The 18,435-nt window shown below is 39.8% G+C and overlaps 1 protein-coding gene across 4 annotated transcripts in view; it reads left to right on the top strand.

Moving 5' to 3' along the window:
• The window catches only part of SLC6A11 (solute carrier family 6 member 11), a 116,224-nt gene extending 100,744 nt beyond the window's left edge, over window positions 1-15,480 (top strand). For all 4 annotated transcript variants that reach the window (XM_076346006.1, XM_076346003.1, XM_076346004.1 and 1 more), the window contains exons 10-15: window positions 1,000-1,112; window positions 2,489-2,626; window positions 8,231-8,333; window positions 9,208-9,308; window positions 10,665-10,835; window positions 12,858-15,480. In XM_076346006.1, the coding sequence (XP_076202121.1) occupies window positions 1,000-1,112; window positions 2,489-2,626; window positions 8,231-8,333; window positions 9,208-9,308; window positions 10,665-10,835; window positions 12,858-13,010 (779 nt within the window). In that variant the 3' untranslated portion in view covers window positions 13,011-15,480. The remainder of the gene's footprint in view (window positions 1-999; window positions 1,113-2,488; window positions 2,627-8,230; window positions 8,334-9,207; window positions 9,309-10,664; window positions 10,836-12,857) is intronic.
• The last annotated feature ends 2,955 nt before the right edge of the window (window positions 15,481-18,435 follow it).

Here is an 18,435-nt window from a genome sequence, read left to right as displayed (position 1 = left end):
TGTGATACTGCCTTTATATCCCTGCTTTAAAAGCTGGGTAACTTCAGTAAAAGCTGTTAGAGCATGAGAGTTTGCAGCAGCTTGAAAATGGGCACAGGTAAATAAGAACAGGAAAATAGGAGCTAGGTGAGACGGTATTTTAGCAGATTTGAGAAGTTACCAATGCTACTGCAAAAATGTTCTATTTTAAAGATTTCTGTAAATATGCAGCCAATGAATTACTGTTATGTACCAGCAGCAGCACTCAAAAATGCAGAGCAGATTTTGAACAAACCAGTAGACATTTGGCTTGCACCACGTATGGCTTCCAAGATGCAGCTCTTTCCATTGACTGCATTCTTGCACACGATGTCAGATAACAGTCCTGTCTTAGGAAAAAAAAAAAGAATCCAGAGTATGTTAATAAGTTTTATAAGGCAATCACAGGACCACACGCTATTATTTATTCAGGTATGCAAATCTTGCTGTATGTCCACACAAAGAAGGAGAATGTACAGTGATGTCTTAACAGAATTCTTGACCTTCAAACATTTGGACAGGATGTAGGCAGAGTTGATGTGCCAAGCAAGTCTCCATTACTGATTAGCCTCATCACCAAATATTTAGACTATTAGAGATGTAGAGTTTGTCAAGGTTTTCAACCTTGTACTTAGCTCCTCTTACCTGCCATAAAAGAACAATCAAGTTGTGGTGGGTTGACCCTTGCCAGCAGCTAAGCATCCACACTGCTGGTCACCCGCTCGCCCACCCCAGTGGGAGGGGGAAGGGAACAGGAAGAGAAAAAGTGAGAAAGCTCGCGGGTCCAGGTAGAGACAGTTTAATAAGTGATGCTGTGCAAGCACTGTTCAGCAATAGCCACACTGCTGGTGTTAGCAATGCTGTTCTATCCACAAATCCAAACCACAGGAACCGTACAGGCTGTTACGAAGAAAGTTAACTCCATCTCAGCCAGACCCAGTACACCAGTATAAATATTTCTTCTCTTTTCTTCCTTTTCAGGACCAGGACTTGCATTCATTGCTTACCCTAAAGCTGTTACCATGATGCCTCTTTCTCCTCTGTGGGCAACTCTGTTCTTCATGATGCTCATATTCCTTGGATTAGATAGTCAGGTATGAAACTAACACTATTTAAATATTTTGTCAGATTCCCTAGCATGTGTATATCGGCATCCTTGATGTAAACAGCATCTAACCTGATGAAAAAAGGAACCCTAACTTAATTCCTTGCTTAAAACCATTGATTCAAGTTCTTTATTTTAAATCATAGCTATGTGATGCTGGAGATTCCTTTATGATTTACTGTGAACACTGATTCAGCCTGACTGTAGCTTTCATTATTAACATGGAAATCAGTTTGAACTTAAATATGGGTGATTAAAATTCACAGTTCAGTAAAATACCAGTGTGTCTTCTTTTCCCGTTTTTAAAGCACTTTGCAAATTTTGAAACTGAGTATCAGATAGTGATAATGTAAGTTCCTGTGGTGTATTTATACTTCAAGATACCATAGCAAGAAATGTGTAGTCATATTCTGCAGCAAAGTGACAGCATAGAAGTTGTCCTTCCTATGTGACCATAAAAATTGTGAAAGCTGTTTGATGAAAAATGTAAAGTAGCTGGCATTTTTAGCATGCAGCTCAGCTCTCGGCATGATTTGGTTCAGAGGATTTATGATTGTATACTGTAGAATAAAGCTCTTCAGTGCTTATTTTGCATGACATTTCCAATCATTAAACTTAATACTTAATAACTGCTCTTTTTCCTGATCTAACAATTTTTAAAAGTCTTTTTTAAAATGAGCAATTCCTGAATTCTACTCTTGACTGTTCCAATGAAGCAGGCTTTATATTGTCTACTTTTGGGCATTAATTTTACTGCCTATTTTAGAAACCTTGCTCCAGAGCCCTGAGTCAGAAGCTCGGGCCTCTTGCTTCCTGCTGATTTTTAAAGTTAGTAAGAATGTTCCTTCCCTCCTTCATTAGATGTACTTGGCTTGGGCACTTAATAGCTTTGTGGAACTTCTCTCTTCTGTAAAATGGAGAGAAATTTTACAAAAAACCTGCTGCAGTTCATTTAGCAGTGCTTGAAGGTGCATAGCACTGCATAGCATTCCTTTGAGTGACAAAAGTGCAGGATGCTCAGAATGAAATTCTGCTGCAGTCCTATTGTACGTTTGTACGTTATTTAAGTCCCATTCAAGCCACATTTGAAAGATACAACTTTTAAGTAATCCATCTGCTGCAGGGCAAATACATTCTGAGATAATATTCAGTGGATTCAACTATTTGAATTTGCTGTTGGACTGGAAATCCATAGCTTTGGACTTTTTAATTCTGAAATGGTGTTCCTCTCAGAGCGTCCTCAGGGATCATTCAGTCTCTATGATGAGAACATATAAGGATATTTGAAGTGTTTGGTAGCAAATCCAAATCCCAACAGCAGATGAGACACATATTTCATTTGTACTTTCTTATCATTTGTTCTAGTTTGTGTGTGTTGAAAGCCTTGTGACAGCTGTTGTAGATATGTACCCAAAGATTTTCCGAAGGGGCTACAGAAGAGAACTGTTGATTCTCGGCCTTTCCATTGTGTCATACTTCATTGGCCTAATAATGTTAACTGAGGTAAGATGTGCTTTGTTGTACTACTGCAGAAAAAAAGGAAATGGGTTTCTCTTTATAATCATAACAGATAAAATGCAAGAACATTTGCCATAGAAAAATTTCACTGTGAGGAATATGACTACAAAATACTTGAGAGACTGTTCTCAACTACTGTGTAACATTTGAAATGTGAATTGTAGCCTCGGTTTTTCAGTTGAGCTTAGGTGATATTTCAATCAAAGTTACGTAGCCAAGGAAATTCCATCTGCTTTGCACCAGCCAACCAGATATACTGATCGTGGTTTCTGCTTACTTACTCTGGGCAGAGCAGTCTGAAAACAGCTGCATTTTGGATGAAGAGATCAATAAAGAAGATGAAGTAAAGTGAAATAGAAAACTAAAACATCTTTGATTTTCGTATCACCAGGCCAGGTCAAGCAATACAGCCAATTTCTGAGCAGAAATTACTTCGGTAAGAGTGGGGGAAAAAAAAAAGAGAGAAAAAAAAATTTTTTCAAACAAACCACGGTGTTTGCTTTGGGATGTTCTAAACCAAAAATTCTGAGGGTGTCAGTCCATCCCATCAGCTCATGATACAACATGTCTGGCACTGCTGCGTTTGGTACCCAGGCTGGGGAGGGACTCTGGGATCCTTTGGTACTTGGTAGGAGGTTAGTCTTGCTGCTCAGTGCTTGCTTTACAGAGTGAGTTGTATCAACAGTCTTCCTCTCCTTCACTTTACCCTCTCAAGACAGGAGGAAGAGGGGCAGAGCCTACACTCTCCTCTGCTCATATTCTTCTGCTCGCTGGGCCATTAGCGCCTCCCTGTACCAGGGAGCGAGGCGAAGAAAAAAGTTCCATGTCTGAGGAGCTGTAGAATTAAATGTCTGAGGAATGTTTGTCCGAGGAAGCCTTGCTGTATTAACCATGAAGGGCCACAATGTGTCTCTGTTGTGCAGCGATCTCAGGCAGGGTTTCCCAGTGAAGCAGCCTCCTAGGGCTTCATGAACTCATCTGGGGTCACTTAAATTCCCCCTACAGAGATCCACAGTTCTTAGACTATGCGCTTTTCAAATTGGTTACTGAAAATGAGCAAATTTCACCCCCAAAAAGGCGTTAGGCAATTGTGAGCATGTTAGTCTGTTGTCCTCAGTATGCAAGTTTTTACAACTAATAGAATAAATGAACAAATCAGAATATATTAGCTTTAGATACACTTTCAAGAAAAGAATATCTAAAGATGGGGAAGAAAGTGAAGACTAGGACAAAATGAAACTTCTATTATTTTTTTAGTGACAGTTTGTGCCAGACTAATCAGATCTCTTTCTCTGATAAGAGATATGACACTGTATGAAGCAAATGCAGTTGAGCAGAAGTTTTATGTACTTCAGTGAAGGACTTGAAAATTCACGACACGAAAAATTATTAATTTTATTCAAAAGAAAAGGACTGGTACAAGTAACTGGACAAAGAGATGATGACAACTGTTGGTGTTAAAAGAGACAGTGGCTGAAGTGAGATTCTTAGTGAAGTTACACAGACAGCGCTTGGTAGCAATTTTATCTAGTATCTGTAGTCGACTTGCTACGGAAACAAGTCATATAGTCATTGGCTACATGCGACTAGCTCTCTGGCGATGCATTCCTTCTTCATTTTAAATTTTGAACCTATTGGCAGATTTCAGTCAATTTAACAGAAGTTTCAAAGATAAGTCCTTTTTCATGGAAGTTCAACATTCATGAAAGTTGGCAGCCAGATAGAGAAGTCCTAGAAGTGTCCTTATTATTCAAAAGAACAAAGCATGAGTTCAGTCTTTTTTAAAAAACAGAGAATTCACAAAAAAGCTGTAGCCTAATGAGCGCATGAAGTATAAGGGCTCACAGTCATCTATAAGATTTCAGTCCAAATCAGGCTTCATTAACTCTGATGTTCCTGGGTTACAGAAGAAAGCATAATGATAGGAAAGGACTGGATGTCTGGAGTATTAAAGATAGGGTAGACTGTAGTAGCACAAGGTATAAGGTCATCCAGGTAGTAGTAAACATTTCTACTAGGCATTGAAAATGATTAGGAAAGAGAAGTATCTGGATGTGAAACTAAGCACTACAAATACGCTGTAGACATAAAACTATGTTTCTTAGATGTTTCGGGAAGGTATTTCCAATTGAGAGATAGAAATAGTCCCATGACTGGACAAGGTAATAGTCCCACTGAAATATTATGTATGACTCTGGATACTTGTATTCAGATTGGAACAACAGAGCAGTGAGGATGATCCTAGGAGCACAGAGCCAATTTTACCAGAAACTAGCAAAATGATAATATTAGCAAGGGTGAATGGATTGCTTTCTGTAAGTTCATCATAGATGTGACAGTGAACATAAACATGAACTATTTCTGCATAAAGAATGTCTCCTCCCTCATCCCCAACCCAGGGTGTGTAAGCTGGCCATGAATAATTAGGCTGAAAATTAAGAAAGGATTTCTATCCATCGGAACAGTGAGGTTCTAGAAGTTTTTCCAAGAAAATAGTTCTGGCTTTAAACTGGAATTCAGATTGTCAGTTTATGAAAGGTATTATGTTCCCTGTGAGAACAGAGGAATTGACACTGGTTGATTAAGGATTCCTTCCAGATGTGTGTCCCTATAAGTTGTGCATTGGAGCAGAGCCACCTTATAGAGACAAATTTGCCTGTAATCATTCTTACCTTCAGTAAGAAAAATTGTCTTTGCTATGTAAAATGTAGAAACCTTGAATAATTCCTCCCACAGTACAAGTGTTAAGCAGAGCACTGAGAGGTATATTATCGAGATGTACAGGCTAAAAGAAATATAAGCATGAAGAGTGAAGAGGAAGCAAGTTCTCCAAAATGACAGGAATATTCTTGCAGGGGTTTTGCAGAATTGTGTTCCTTACGTTGTATTGTCTTAGTTGGTTGATCTCTAAGTTTCCAATTTGCTCAGGTATTTGCTGAACCTCACAGTGAGCTCTTTGCAATAAAGATGTTCACTTGTGAGATTTTGGGAAGCAGTCAGCTGGCAGAGCTAAAAGCAGTGTAGTTAATAATCAAAAAAGCATCTGCATTAGAAGGAAAAAAATCTTATTTAATTAAAAAAATTTTACTTCAACATTTGCATTCTGGTCTGGGAGGGCTGACATTCCTCAGTGCTTTTACTATAACTTTTTGCTCAACAGAAACCTAAAGGACAGAGAAACACTTTTTTCTCAGTATCACTAGAGAGACATAAGTTATTACTGAGAGATGTGACTTATTTACATCATCAGCTAGGCAATCTAAGCAGCTGTGATCCAATGCAGAAATGACACGCTGGTAGAGAACGCTCCATTCCATGGTACTTCAGTAAGGCATCAAAGCATTATGCATGAGTGAGACTTCCAAGGGTAAATATATCATAGAATCATAGAATGGTTTGGGTTGGAAGGGACCTTAAAGATCATCTAGTTCCAAGCCCTCTGCCATGGGCAGGGACACCTTCCACTAGACCAGGTTGCTCAAAGCCCCGTCCAACCTGGCCTTGAACACTTCCAGGGATGGGGCATCCATAACTTCTCTGGGCAACATGTTCTAGTGCCTCACCACTCTCACAGTGAAGAATTTCTTCCTTATGTCCAATCTAAACCTACCCTCTTTCAGTTTAAAGCCATTACCCCTTGTCCTGTCACTACATGCCCTTGTAAAAAGTCCCTCTCCAGCTTTCCTGTAGGCCTCCTTCAGGTACTGGAAGGCTGCAATCAGGTCTCCCCGGAGCCTTCTCTTCTCCAGGCTGAACAACCCCAAGTCTCTCAGCCTGTCTTCCTAGGAGAGGTGCTCCAGCCCTCTGATGATCTTCGTGGCCCTCCTCTGGACCTGCTCCAACAGGCCTATGCCCTTCTTATCTTGGGGGCCCCAGAGCTGAACGCAGTACTCCAGGTATATCCCAACTCTGTCCTTATACTCTCTTGCATTTCTAAGTACACATTCCTGGATTTTATTCAGGCTTTGGATTATTCATAAAAGGTATTTTACCTTATAGGAAAACTTTCTCATTCAGATATATGGTCATTTCCTAGCTATACAGGACTAGCTTTGCCAAATGCCTGCTTGGACATCAATGCAGTTTTATATACAATAACTTTAGAACATTCTTATATTCTGTAAGATTTAGGCAGGATTTCAAGTTTACAGAGTCCATCTTAACTTAGCTTCAGTTAGTTAACGCAGAGAAAAAAAGGGGGAAATCCTAGGTGTTGTTTTTGATTTAGTTTTCTATATGTTTTTAGGGTTCTCTTCCATTTGCAGAAAATTGTCTGAGATGTAATGGATCCTATGTACTACCCAAATAGCATTACATTTCAACTGAAGAGATGATCTCAAGCCCCTATTTCCTTCACATAGCTTTCTGCAAAGAGGGAAGTCTTAGGATTCCTCTCTATTGAAATGATCTTTTGTGAATCTCCTCCTCATTACTATTTCAATATTGAATGCATATGTGATAAAAGATTAAGTATCTTGCGTAGAAAGTAGTGTAATATTATTCATATAATTTTAATAGGTTATCCATAATGTTATTAATTGGACTTCATAGGTTTTCTTCTCATCTTGCCTCGAGGCAAAGGCTCTAGAAAGCCAGCCAGTTCTCTGAACAGTTCTGACTGTTGTAAGCAAGAGAAAAAATACAGGAAAAGATGAAAAGAATTATGTCTTTGATAGATGTGACAATTAATATAGTTGAGTCATAGTCAAACAGTAAGTAAGTGAGGATGTCTTAGTTAAGCACACATACCTTTTTCATACTGATTGGCATTGTGGCACCACTGAATGCAGAAAATTACAGATCATTGACAGCAGAGTGCACATTGTGTATGGATGCCATGCTAATTTAGGACACTGCTTCGTTTGCTCTCCTTTCTAGAAGTACAGAGGTTGCTATTTTAAAGCCATTCGGAGAATAATTTTTAACTTGTTAGGAAAACATTTTTTAAAAGTTTGCTTGGAGTCAGGGTGATTCTTATTTCACTTTTTTTTGGTCAAATAATAATGACTCATTTAAGTAATGTGGCTTAAAGGCTGTGAGCTACATTCAAACTTTGTAGGTCAGTTTACTCATTTTACAGTCCCTGTGCCACTGGAGAGTACTTCTAGTAGCTACAGATTTTGCCTTCTTTTCCCACATTTTAACTAATTCTTTTACATATGAATAGCACAGACACAAAAACAAGACCCTGCATCTTCACGTGCAGTGATCTGGGGATCAAAAGCACCTGTAGTTATCTACAGCTTGATGTGATAACAAATGAAGTTGAGAAAAAGCGTGGAGGTGGGAGAGTGTTTTGGAAACAAGTCAAATGTAGTTCTCTCCACTCCAGGATTTCGTACCTTAAAGCAAATGCACAGTATTCAACTGGCATAGGGAATAACCTTAAGTGCTATGGAAGAAAAAATCTTTCACAATAACAAATCACTGAGAAATGAATATTCTTTGTTCAAGAAGGAACCAACTTTAGTAGGAAGATTGCCAGGGAACCAACAGATTGACTGTGTAATTAAAGCCATATTTGCTATGAAATATTCCTGCTGGTGCCAACGCAGTATTTTTTTTCCTTTTTCTGTTTTTGTCTTTCAGGGTGGGATGTACGTCTTTCAGTTATTTGACTCTTATGCAGCTAGTGGCATGTGCCTTCTTTTTGTTGCCATATTTGAATGTGTCTGCATAGGCTGGGTTTATGGTAAGTTGCTGAAAATTGCTGTGGTTTTGAGTTTTTATGAAAGTTTTCTATTTGCATAAAAGCAATGTGAAAGCCTTGTACCCTTATGGAGTGGGGCCCTCCACATTCCCATGCCCTACCAAAAGTCAGGAATGCCTTTTTTTCCACTCTAAATAACAAAGATAGTGGAATAACTTTTTTTTTTTCCCTTGGCCCTTGTCAGGACTGACCTCCACCTTCCTTCACCGAGGAAGTCCTTAGCTGCCTTAGAAAGTAGGGGTGGCAATAAGTCTTTCTCCTCTCACAAAGGGCATGTTCCCTTCCACTTCGGACACTCACAGATAAATCCAGGGAAGCTGGAGTTCATGCCTCGTTAACACAGAAGGGACACAGTGGTGCCCCTAGCTCTGCTGTTTCTGTCTGTCAGCAAAGTCAAGAGAAAACCACCACAGTGCCGGTATGTTCGTGGTTACACCCTCAAGCATGTTTTGCTCACAAAGGACTGACAATTTTACTTTGTAAAGCAACGCATGAACTTCAGATCACACATGTCCCCAGCTATCTAGGGATTCATCCATGAGCTAGTAGCATGTATATATACTCTTTAACTGGGCTTGCTCAGACTGTTACTGTCCAGAAGCCATTTCTGTTTGACAGCTCGCCCACTCCTACTCTCTGTTCGTATTGGTCAGATACAGATGTAGGCAGCGATCTCTGCCACAAGTATGGAGCAGATGACAGAGAGATGTTTGTGTCAGGGAAAGAGATAGCAGCTTCAGTCTTTGCAGCTCTGTCAGAACCTATGTTTTTCTCTTTCCTGTTTTAAATACTCACCTATACAACCTCTTACATGTACGTTCCACATCTGCTTTTTGTTTGGTTTTTTTTTGGGCAGGCAGCAATCGCTTTTATGATAACATTGAAGATATGATTGGGTACAAACCACTCTCATTGATTAAATGGTGCTGGATGGTCTTAACTCCAGGTATTTGCGCAGTAAGTACAGAATACCCAATTAACTTGTTTTAGACATAAAGAGGGTTTTCTGTGCATATTTTTAGAATTTTGCTGCTGCTAATAGTTCACAACAGCTGAGAAAAACACCTATTGATTTGTAGCGTGTGTTTTAATTAAAAACCACTCTGTAGGATCTGTAAAAATTGTTAAATGTTCTGTGAATTGTGAGAAATCTTAGCATATACAATAATAGGAAAAAAATAAACTCAGGGTCCTAAATGAACATTTGCCAATGCAATGGAGGCTTTTTTTTCACTGCGTCGGTAGTATACCTTGTGTCTACCCAGCATAACTCAAGCTCCTCCAGACTTGTGCTGGTTTCCTTGCTGCTCCAGCCTCCTATTTCCTTCCCTCTCTTTGGGTGAGTAGACATTTTTCAAAGAAGACAGGACATTTTTTCTTCTAGCAAAAGTAGTAGAAAAGGCCAAAAGCACATCTCATATGCCTGAAGAAGGGGAAGGAATTTGCCTTACCAGAATTTAGCAGTACTGGTGCCAACTCTGGCAATCTGCCGTGGCTACGTAACAGGGACAAAATTACAAAAGGAGCATGACCAGATTGCCCATAAATTTGATCCAAGAGTGCTTGAGGATTAGATACTAAAATATTCCAGTTCTCCAATACGTAAATGATAGCAACTGCAAAACCACAGATGCTGGGGCACCTGGAGATCCAGGTTCCCTTGAGCTCTGCCAGTTCATTTGCAAACTTGGGAAAATTTCTGACTCATTTCCACCAACTCTGAAATGAACTTAATATCACTTGCTCTTGTACACTCTTTTCACCACTCTGGAGAAAAGTACATAGTAACTTTTCTATATTTCATAAATTTAAATGGTCCAAACGGCTTGATTAGACACCTGTCGAATTTAGACAGACATATATTTGAGCTTTTGTGAGGATGAAAGAGTTGGCCTGCAGAACTGCAGATACAGACAGCGGATTAAGGCAACTTTGAAAATTTTGGCTTTCCTTTTTCATCATGACAGGTTGGAGAGAACGCAGCTTGTGTTACTTAATCACAGCTGGTTCACGGTAGCAAAACTTAATCTTTCCTGCCCAGGTACTGTTTGCCATCAAAGTGCAGGTTTTATTGTCATCGAGAAGTAAATAGGATTTAAACTTGAAAGGTTGTTCATTTCTGTGGAAGGTACTGAGACGTGTTATTTAAGCTGTACATAGATATTGCTGTTTTGGTTTTTTTCTCTGACTGAAAAGCTTACCTCTGCTTTCCATCCTTAGGGAGACTGGCCTTGCCTAAATAGTTAATCATTTTCTTGTTACATAGGCAGTGTTTTTTCAAATACCGCTAATATGTTTCTCTGCTTATTTCAGGGAATCTTCATCTTTTTCCTGGTGAAATACAAGCCTTTGAAATACAACAATGTATATATATACCCTGACTGGGGCTATGGCATAGGGTGGATGATGGCGCTCTCTTCCATGATCTGTATCCCTTTGTGGATCTGCATTAAGCTGTGGAAGACAGAAGGCACTTTCATAGAGGTAAGATGTATTTTCAGATTAAAGATACTGGAAAAAGAAGTGGGAAGGGAGTGTGAATCCTCATCTGCATGAGACTAAGCACAGTTTAATCAAAAAGGCAATGCCACGTACCTCTTCCAGTGGCAGCTTGGGTTAGGCCTCTTAGTCACTGGTGGAAAGAGACATTTGAATTTTCTCAGAATCATAGAATAGTTTACATTGGAAAAGACCCTTAAGGTCATCGAGTCCAACCATTAACCTAGCACTGCCAAGTCCACCACTAAACCATGTCCCTAAGCACTACATATACCATAAGGTATATGTCTTTTAAATACCTCCAGGGATGGGGACTCAACCACTTCCCTGGGAAAAACTTCTGAATTTCTTTTTTTTTTTGCCTTCACTGACTTCAGCCTGTGGTAAACTAACCAATACGATAGCTTTAAGGTGCTCTGTTCCAGCTCAATTTGTAGCTTAAGATGTCTGTAACATCAGTTAAATCCCTCAAGAAGGTTTGCACCAGCCATTCATTCAGGTCAGCTGCTTTCTTTCCATGTTTTGGTAACTAATGTTTGTGCTGCCAGGATTTTCCTCCAGGAGCTGGGTAGCAAACCTCACATAGGTCTTCTGGAGAGTTTTCTTGATTACAGTTCTCTAAGTGAGAAATAGAGACAAAAAGAAATATTCAGTGCAATTTACTAACATTCGGTATCAGGTTATCTCAGGTCTAGGCTGAGGTTAATATTATTAAATATAAGACCTTTTCTTCAAAGAAGGACAGTGAAGATGGCTATAATGGAAGAAACAAGCATATAAATCTTATTCGGCCGTTTGGGATTTCTCATATTCCAGAAAAGCCTGGTTCTGTCATCTGGACTTCCTTAGATACTAGTCAGTAAAAGTAGGTATCCCACTATTGCCTCCTTCTATCTCAATACGTATATGGAGGGGACTTTATTCAGACCCTTTCATGCCTTCTCAGTCTTTCTGATACTCTCTAGGATAATGCCAATGTGAAGAACAAGACAGTGGGAATTCCTGTCTCTAGGGTACCTGGGGCTCATTAACTTATCTAGCGCTTTTGAAAAATCTCTCAGTGTATACCCACTCTTTCAAAATTACCCTCCATTCAGAACCAAAGGGTGTGACATCTGAATAGATCTGAGTATATCTCAACGTAATAGTTACTGCTTTCTTGAATGGAGAAGCTAACATGCAGTTTATTGTGCTGGCTGATGGCAGTCCGTATTGAAATGACTCCATTAAGCTGATTAACTATGGCCTGGAGACTACCTAGGAAATCTTTACTGTAGGTATATAAACAAAAAATGAATTGTCCATAATAGAGTTTTCTTAGCCTGTCAAAAGAGGAAGTTTTGCACAAATCTTAACGTTAAATATTTCCTTAACGCATCAATAGGCTTTGTTTATAGAATCTGGTTTTGCATTGCCTTGTAGGCTGAAGCACTGCAGACAGGTCATTATCTTTTCCGTACACGAACGATGAGAGGGGTTTTTTAATTACAGTTGGGAGCTTCTCAGGAAGCCAACTTCCTGCAACATCTCTGTTCTCCAAGCTGTAAGCAGCAACGTTGCTACTGATGTTACTGCTATGAAAGAGAAAGTTCTCAGCTGAACACATATATTTTTCTTTTGTTCTTTATGGTAGCTTAATACACTTTGGCAGTCTCTTGTTTATTTATTTTTTTTCAGTATATATCCTTTGACTATACCATGAGAAACAAAATGTACCCATATAACAGGCCTTACCCGGAGCATTGTGCTGAATTTCTCCATGGAAGGGAATGTTACTCTAAATCAGCATGAAAATTCACTTTGACTTTGTCCTGGCCTTCATTCTCTAGCCTTTGGTCTGGTGTGATTTGTAAAGAACTGTGTGGCATGCAGTCTTACGGATGTATCTATAACAGGGAAATGAAAAGCAGGCATGCAAGAGAAGAGGTTTTGTAGTCAATCTGTTTAAGAAATGTGTGTCTGTGACCAAGAAAAAGATAATGATTTCCATTTTCTCAAATTTTCTAGAAATTCAGGAAGTTGCTTACACCTAGCTCAGATCTGAAAATGAGAGGGAAACTCGGAGGAGGAGCCTACATTGCAGCAATAAATGACTGCGATGCCAAACTGAAAGGAGATGGCACCATTTCAACCATTACAGAAAAGGAGACACATTTCTGAAAGAACTATCTTTTTTTTTTTGTATAAATAAATAAATAAATTCACTTAATTATAGAGGCTGGCTTGTTTTGCACAAAATTTTATTAACCAGTTAATTTTAAAGTGAAAATTGTATACTTGTTTAAAAGTGATTTTTTTTAAATTACTATATAAGTAATGATTATGTAAAAGACAAAGGAATAGTATTATATGGTATGTTAGTGATGACTTCTTGTAATATGGTGATTTCAGTAAATGTTTTTTTAGAAGTTAGAGGGACCTGTATAATGTGCTGTAAAACTTTTCTACTTTGATTTCTGGCAGGTGTAATGTTGTATAGATATATGCATTCTAATCTGTAAGCATTTCAGACCATTTCAGCTTTTAATGTATGTATATAAAGGGGACCAGAATGTCCTTTTGTTTATATTAGAAGAAATTGTGAGGGGATGGGGGGATGACTTGTAACTGCCGGTGCATATTACTCTAAATGCGGGCTGTATCCAAAGTCCATTGAAATCAGAGCGCGCCTTTCCAACTGGGGCCAGTGGCTTTTGCACCAGCCTGTGTGCGGTTCAGCCTTTCCCTAGGCCAGGGCAGCTGCAAGACTGAGTTTTGCACCGAACAAAGCTCTTCTTTCAGGGCAAGTTTTGTGAAGCCGACAGGAAGCACCACCTCAGCTGCTCTTACCGCCTTCCCTCCACCCTCCATTTGCTTCAACAGGTCTAAAAATGGTGGAATGGGCCCGCTTCTGGGCTACTGTTTTTCTGGAGGTTGGATAAAGAATATTTCTTACGAGCTATGAATTTTGCTGCTCTTGTAAGTTAATGGTCTCCAAGATGATGTGTACTGCTTCAGGAGACCTCTAAAGCTTTTTCATTTTCTTTAGTGTCTGGGTAGCCAGTATTTCAATTTGGTTGACACTTCCCATCCCCTGAAGTGAAATGTGTTTGTCTATGCTTGTACAACAGGAGATCAAGGTTCCTTTATATATGTGGAGAAGTTCTGAGGAAAAAAAGAGCAGGTTTAGAGCTCTGCATACCTTGGCCTCTCTGTCTGTCTCTTTATCTGTTTGGCAGTCTGTCTGTCTGTACATCTATTCATTCCTCTCAAAAGAAATCAAGGATCCTGTAATGACAATGTGTAGCACTATATAGCTTTTCTCATCTTCAGGGTACTTTCTAGATACTCTCAGATTAGGCCCTGATTGCTCTACCCTGAATGGTATCAAGGGTTGCACTGAAGTCAGAATAGGAGTTTATTTGGTGGAAGGCTAGAGTAATTGGTCCTTAATCATAGAATCATAGACCACCAGGTTGGAAGGGACCTCAAGGATCATCTGGTCCAACGCCTCTTGGCAAAAGCACAGTCTAGACAAGATGGCCCAGCACCCTGTCCAGCCAAATCTTAAGTGTCCGATGTTGGGGAATCCACCACTTCCCTGGGGAGATTAATCTCTACAAGAGTTCCAGGAGGTAATTTATATATGGTGCAGATGAAGGAATTAAGACAGGGATGTTGTGACTGCTCTGTTTTGCAAAAGGAGCAGTACTGGGTTTGTGGTATCAGGCCTTTTTATTCTATCAGTTGTATGAACTGACTCCCTCTGATTTAAAACAGATTTTGTATGTGAATCCAGCTGATGGATGGTTGTTACCATGAGGTATGCAAATGCTAGTCCCAGTATCAAAATCTCTAGAGTAGCTCTTGGTTTTCTGTTTTTTTTTCTTCTGCCAATATTCCAAACCCTATTATTTGTTCTGGACAATTGCTTTTTTTTCTTGTCCTGTTTTTTTTGTTTAATGGTGGTATGAGAAGCCTGTGGAGGAATACTGTAGTACACTGCACAGTATTTGATGGGGAGAGACAAACAACAGCCTAAGACAGCTCAGAAGAAACGTCATAAAATCTGCTGTCTTCTCTGCAATTCAAAATCACCAAAGCTCAGATGCCAGCATCTGGAGTTATTAGAAACACAAGTGGCTGCTGGCCTTCTGCGGAGGAAAACATTTCACTAGAAGTCACTAAGTATATCTTAATATGACATAGAACTGTACACGTAGTCAGCATTTCTTTGAGATTTTATGGTTACCTCTTAAAAAAGCATTTTCATAGAATCACTTTGTCTCAAGTCACATCATTAAATCTAATAGATCTGTTTAATTTTCCTTCATCTTATTTGTATTTTTCGTGTGGTAAGGTGGAAGCCTAAGAGAGAATTTCTCTACCACAATTCTACTTCAAATATTTTAAGTCCTGCTTGCCTTTGCATGTCTCCATCGTTAGGTGCTTAGGAAAGGACATTTTGAAGGAGCCTGCCTTTACGAAGGTACAGAACCATCATCTTTTGAATGCTGGCCTCCCTCAGAGGGAGTCTTCAGCTTGGCATCCAGAACTGGAGGTTACCAAGGAAAACCACAGTCCCATTGGAAAATGATACTTCTGGAAGAGAAATGCTCCCAGAATTGAAACCACAGATTGAGTTATATAACTACAGAAAATACAACGAAGCCACTGAAAGCTGCCTATTGACATCGAAAAAATGCCCACTCCAAAACCTTAACATTTTTGGAAGTGCTCATGAGTCATAAATATTTCTAATCCAGTGTCCCTTTCTGGTCTTTCTCTCCATCCACCAGAACTAAGGCCCCAAAGCCACATACGGGCCTTGGGATGGATTATGTTCCCTCCCAGAGTAAACGTCAACACATTTTCTTATCAGTGAAGGATGTGCAAATGTAGATGCACTGTTAGGTTACACTTGGCCTTGATTTCAGTGAAGTTATCTTCAGCAATCAGGACTCCTCATGAATGTTTACAGTGAAGTGTGCCAAGAGGTGGAACCCACACCACTCAACTGGCCATCAGTTAGACACAAAATGAAAATCCCAGACAAGTCAAGATTGCCCTTTGAATCCTAACACACACTGCTGTAGCAGAAAAAATTGACTTGTGCGTTTTAGCTTGTCAGTGTACTTTGAACTGTTGTACTCATCCAAATATCTCCACAGGAACTATGTACTTTGTATGGAACATGCTTCCTATTCTGCTGCTATGAACCACTTCACCCGTAGCTTTATACACATACATAGGGTTTGGCATGGTCTAAAGTATTATGCAGTGTTACTAATGTGCTGTGCTTGTAAATGTGTGCGTTTAATATCTGACTTGTTTAACACTGTACTGATTTTTAAAAAAATATTTTTCTTTTGTGGGGAGGGATGTGGGAGGGTGAATTTCCTAATAGTATTTGTGTTTTGTTTTGGTTTTCTTTTTTTGAAACAATATGAAGGGGAAAATGCAAAAAACAACTATATTGTGATGATTTTTTTATGCGGTAGAAACAATATTGCCCTTTTCTGAAATATCAGCAGTATTATTAAAAATAATACAATAAAAATGAGCACCCACTAAGGTTTATGTAACATTTTACACAAAGAAAGATCCTGTTTGGTTTTGAAGGGCACAAGATTTCGTCTATTTACTTGTTTTCAAAAATTAAAGGAAATGGGCAAAACCCATTCTGTGTATTTTAGTTTATATCAATGTATTTTATATGACCCTCACCTAACTAAATAATCACAACTACCCTGTTAGGGCAGACATATGTCCCTTGATTTTAAATGGGGAACTTAGAAACAAGAGAAGATTTAGCAACTTCTTCGAGCTCATCCAGTAAATCTGTGGCTGAAACAAACTGAAGTTTCCTGATCTCGCAACTGAATGTCACTGTTATTTAATATAAATCCATGTTGCCACGGAAAAGCGCAGACCTGCCGCCACTTTCCTCCCCCCGCTCCCGTCCCTCCCCACTTCTGGCTGTGTTTTGCTGTGGCCTGCTTTGTGCCGCTGGCCGTGTCAGGAGAGCCGCCTCAGGAACCCGTCTGGCTGAAACTTCACCCAACAAAAGCATACGGTTAGCTCCCGGTAACTCCAGCTTACTGCCTGGCCATACAAATGCTAGTGCTGAAGGGAGACACCACAGGAAGGTGAATTACATCTTCCAGCTGCTAGATACGTTATGCTGGATTAAAATAACCTTCTAACCGTGGCCTCAGTCACAGGCCAATGCTGTCCCTTTGATCATCTCTTGTACTATGATTTTATGCTTTTGTACTCTTCTTCCTTACACCACTGGCCCATGTACAGGGAACAATGCTTGCTTTAGTACATGACACACTGATGAAAAATTCTGATACTCTACCCTGAGGCACCCTATTATACAGTAGCCTGCCACAGAGGAAATGAAGCTCTCTTCTTAAAGGCTGTTTCTCATCTTGATTAATGAAGCATGGCTATAATAAGGAAAATGTGCTATGGATTTTGACAAAGCCTTTCAATTCCTCTCTGACTGTACCAACTACTCTACCCAGCAGCAAAGATGCCACAGGAAGGATGTGTATCCTTGTACCTGGAGCAGCAGCCCATGGCAGACCTAGGATCCAGCCAGGCAGCATTACAAGGTTCTTGGCCCCATCTTGCAAGTAAGTATTGAGTAAATCTGAACATATCAGGAAATTTGGCCTCAGATGTTGATGACTCCCCATTCAGAGGAATACCTGAACCTGGTCATCCACAGTGCAGCAGCAGCAAGTCTAGTGAAGACTTCTAAAACCACCAATTTCTGACTAGATCAAAAATGTCCTGGTGGGTTATATACTTGCACATTTGGCTGGAAGAAGGTGTGAAAATTCACACAGACATAAAAAGGAGAAAATTGGCTGGGATTCTCTTAAAAAAGGTTTGGAGAAGGCTGAAAAGCTTGAGAAGGCACAATGCACAACTGCTCAGACTCCCCAGATTGTATGAACACGAAGGGGTGAGTGCTAACAGTGCAAGACAGTTTCCAGCTCTTCTTTCTAAAGCTACTCTTAAAATACAAACTATTCATTACAATGTAATACAGCAAAAGTGACCAAGATTTGGGTGCTGATTTGAAGTGAGAATTTGAAGGAAGAGTTGCACACCCCTTTTCTTACATACTTTAATTTTAAAAGGATCAGCTCCTTCATCTTTTTTAACCTTTGTTCTCTGAGAGCTGCAACCAACCTCAGCCGCATCCTGCACTCCCTCAAGTCGTTCTGAATTCCAGTCACAGCCACCTCCTTGTTGGCTGGCCATGCTCGCATTGATTGCGAAGCCTGCTCTTGGGCTTTCAAGCTAGTTTTCTGCATCTGCTCTCCTCAGTTGCCTTGATCATCACCTGTACTTGTCCATCCTGCAAACAGAATAGCCTTGAGCTATATTGTTGCTACTGCCAAATCAGAAGCCCAAGTATCACACATTGTCATAAGTGAAAGGAACAAAACTCCTTGCATGTTCCGAGAAATGTCTTGCCAGCAATTGTTTCTAGTGCTATTATAATGCATGCTGGACGCCGCAGCCAGGCCCCTGTTTCTCACGAGATCATGCTGCCAGCTGATGGAGAGGGTCCTACATCGTGATG

The sequence above is a fragment of the Aptenodytes patagonicus genome, chromosome 8, assembly GCF_965638725.1.
Source record: "Aptenodytes patagonicus chromosome 8, bAptPat1.pri.cur, whole genome shotgun sequence".
Classification (NCBI taxonomy): domain Eukaryota; kingdom Metazoa; phylum Chordata; class Aves; order Sphenisciformes; family Spheniscidae; genus Aptenodytes; species Aptenodytes patagonicus.
Note: the sequence above shows the minus strand (reverse complement) of the source record. Positions and strands in the feature narration are given on the sequence as shown.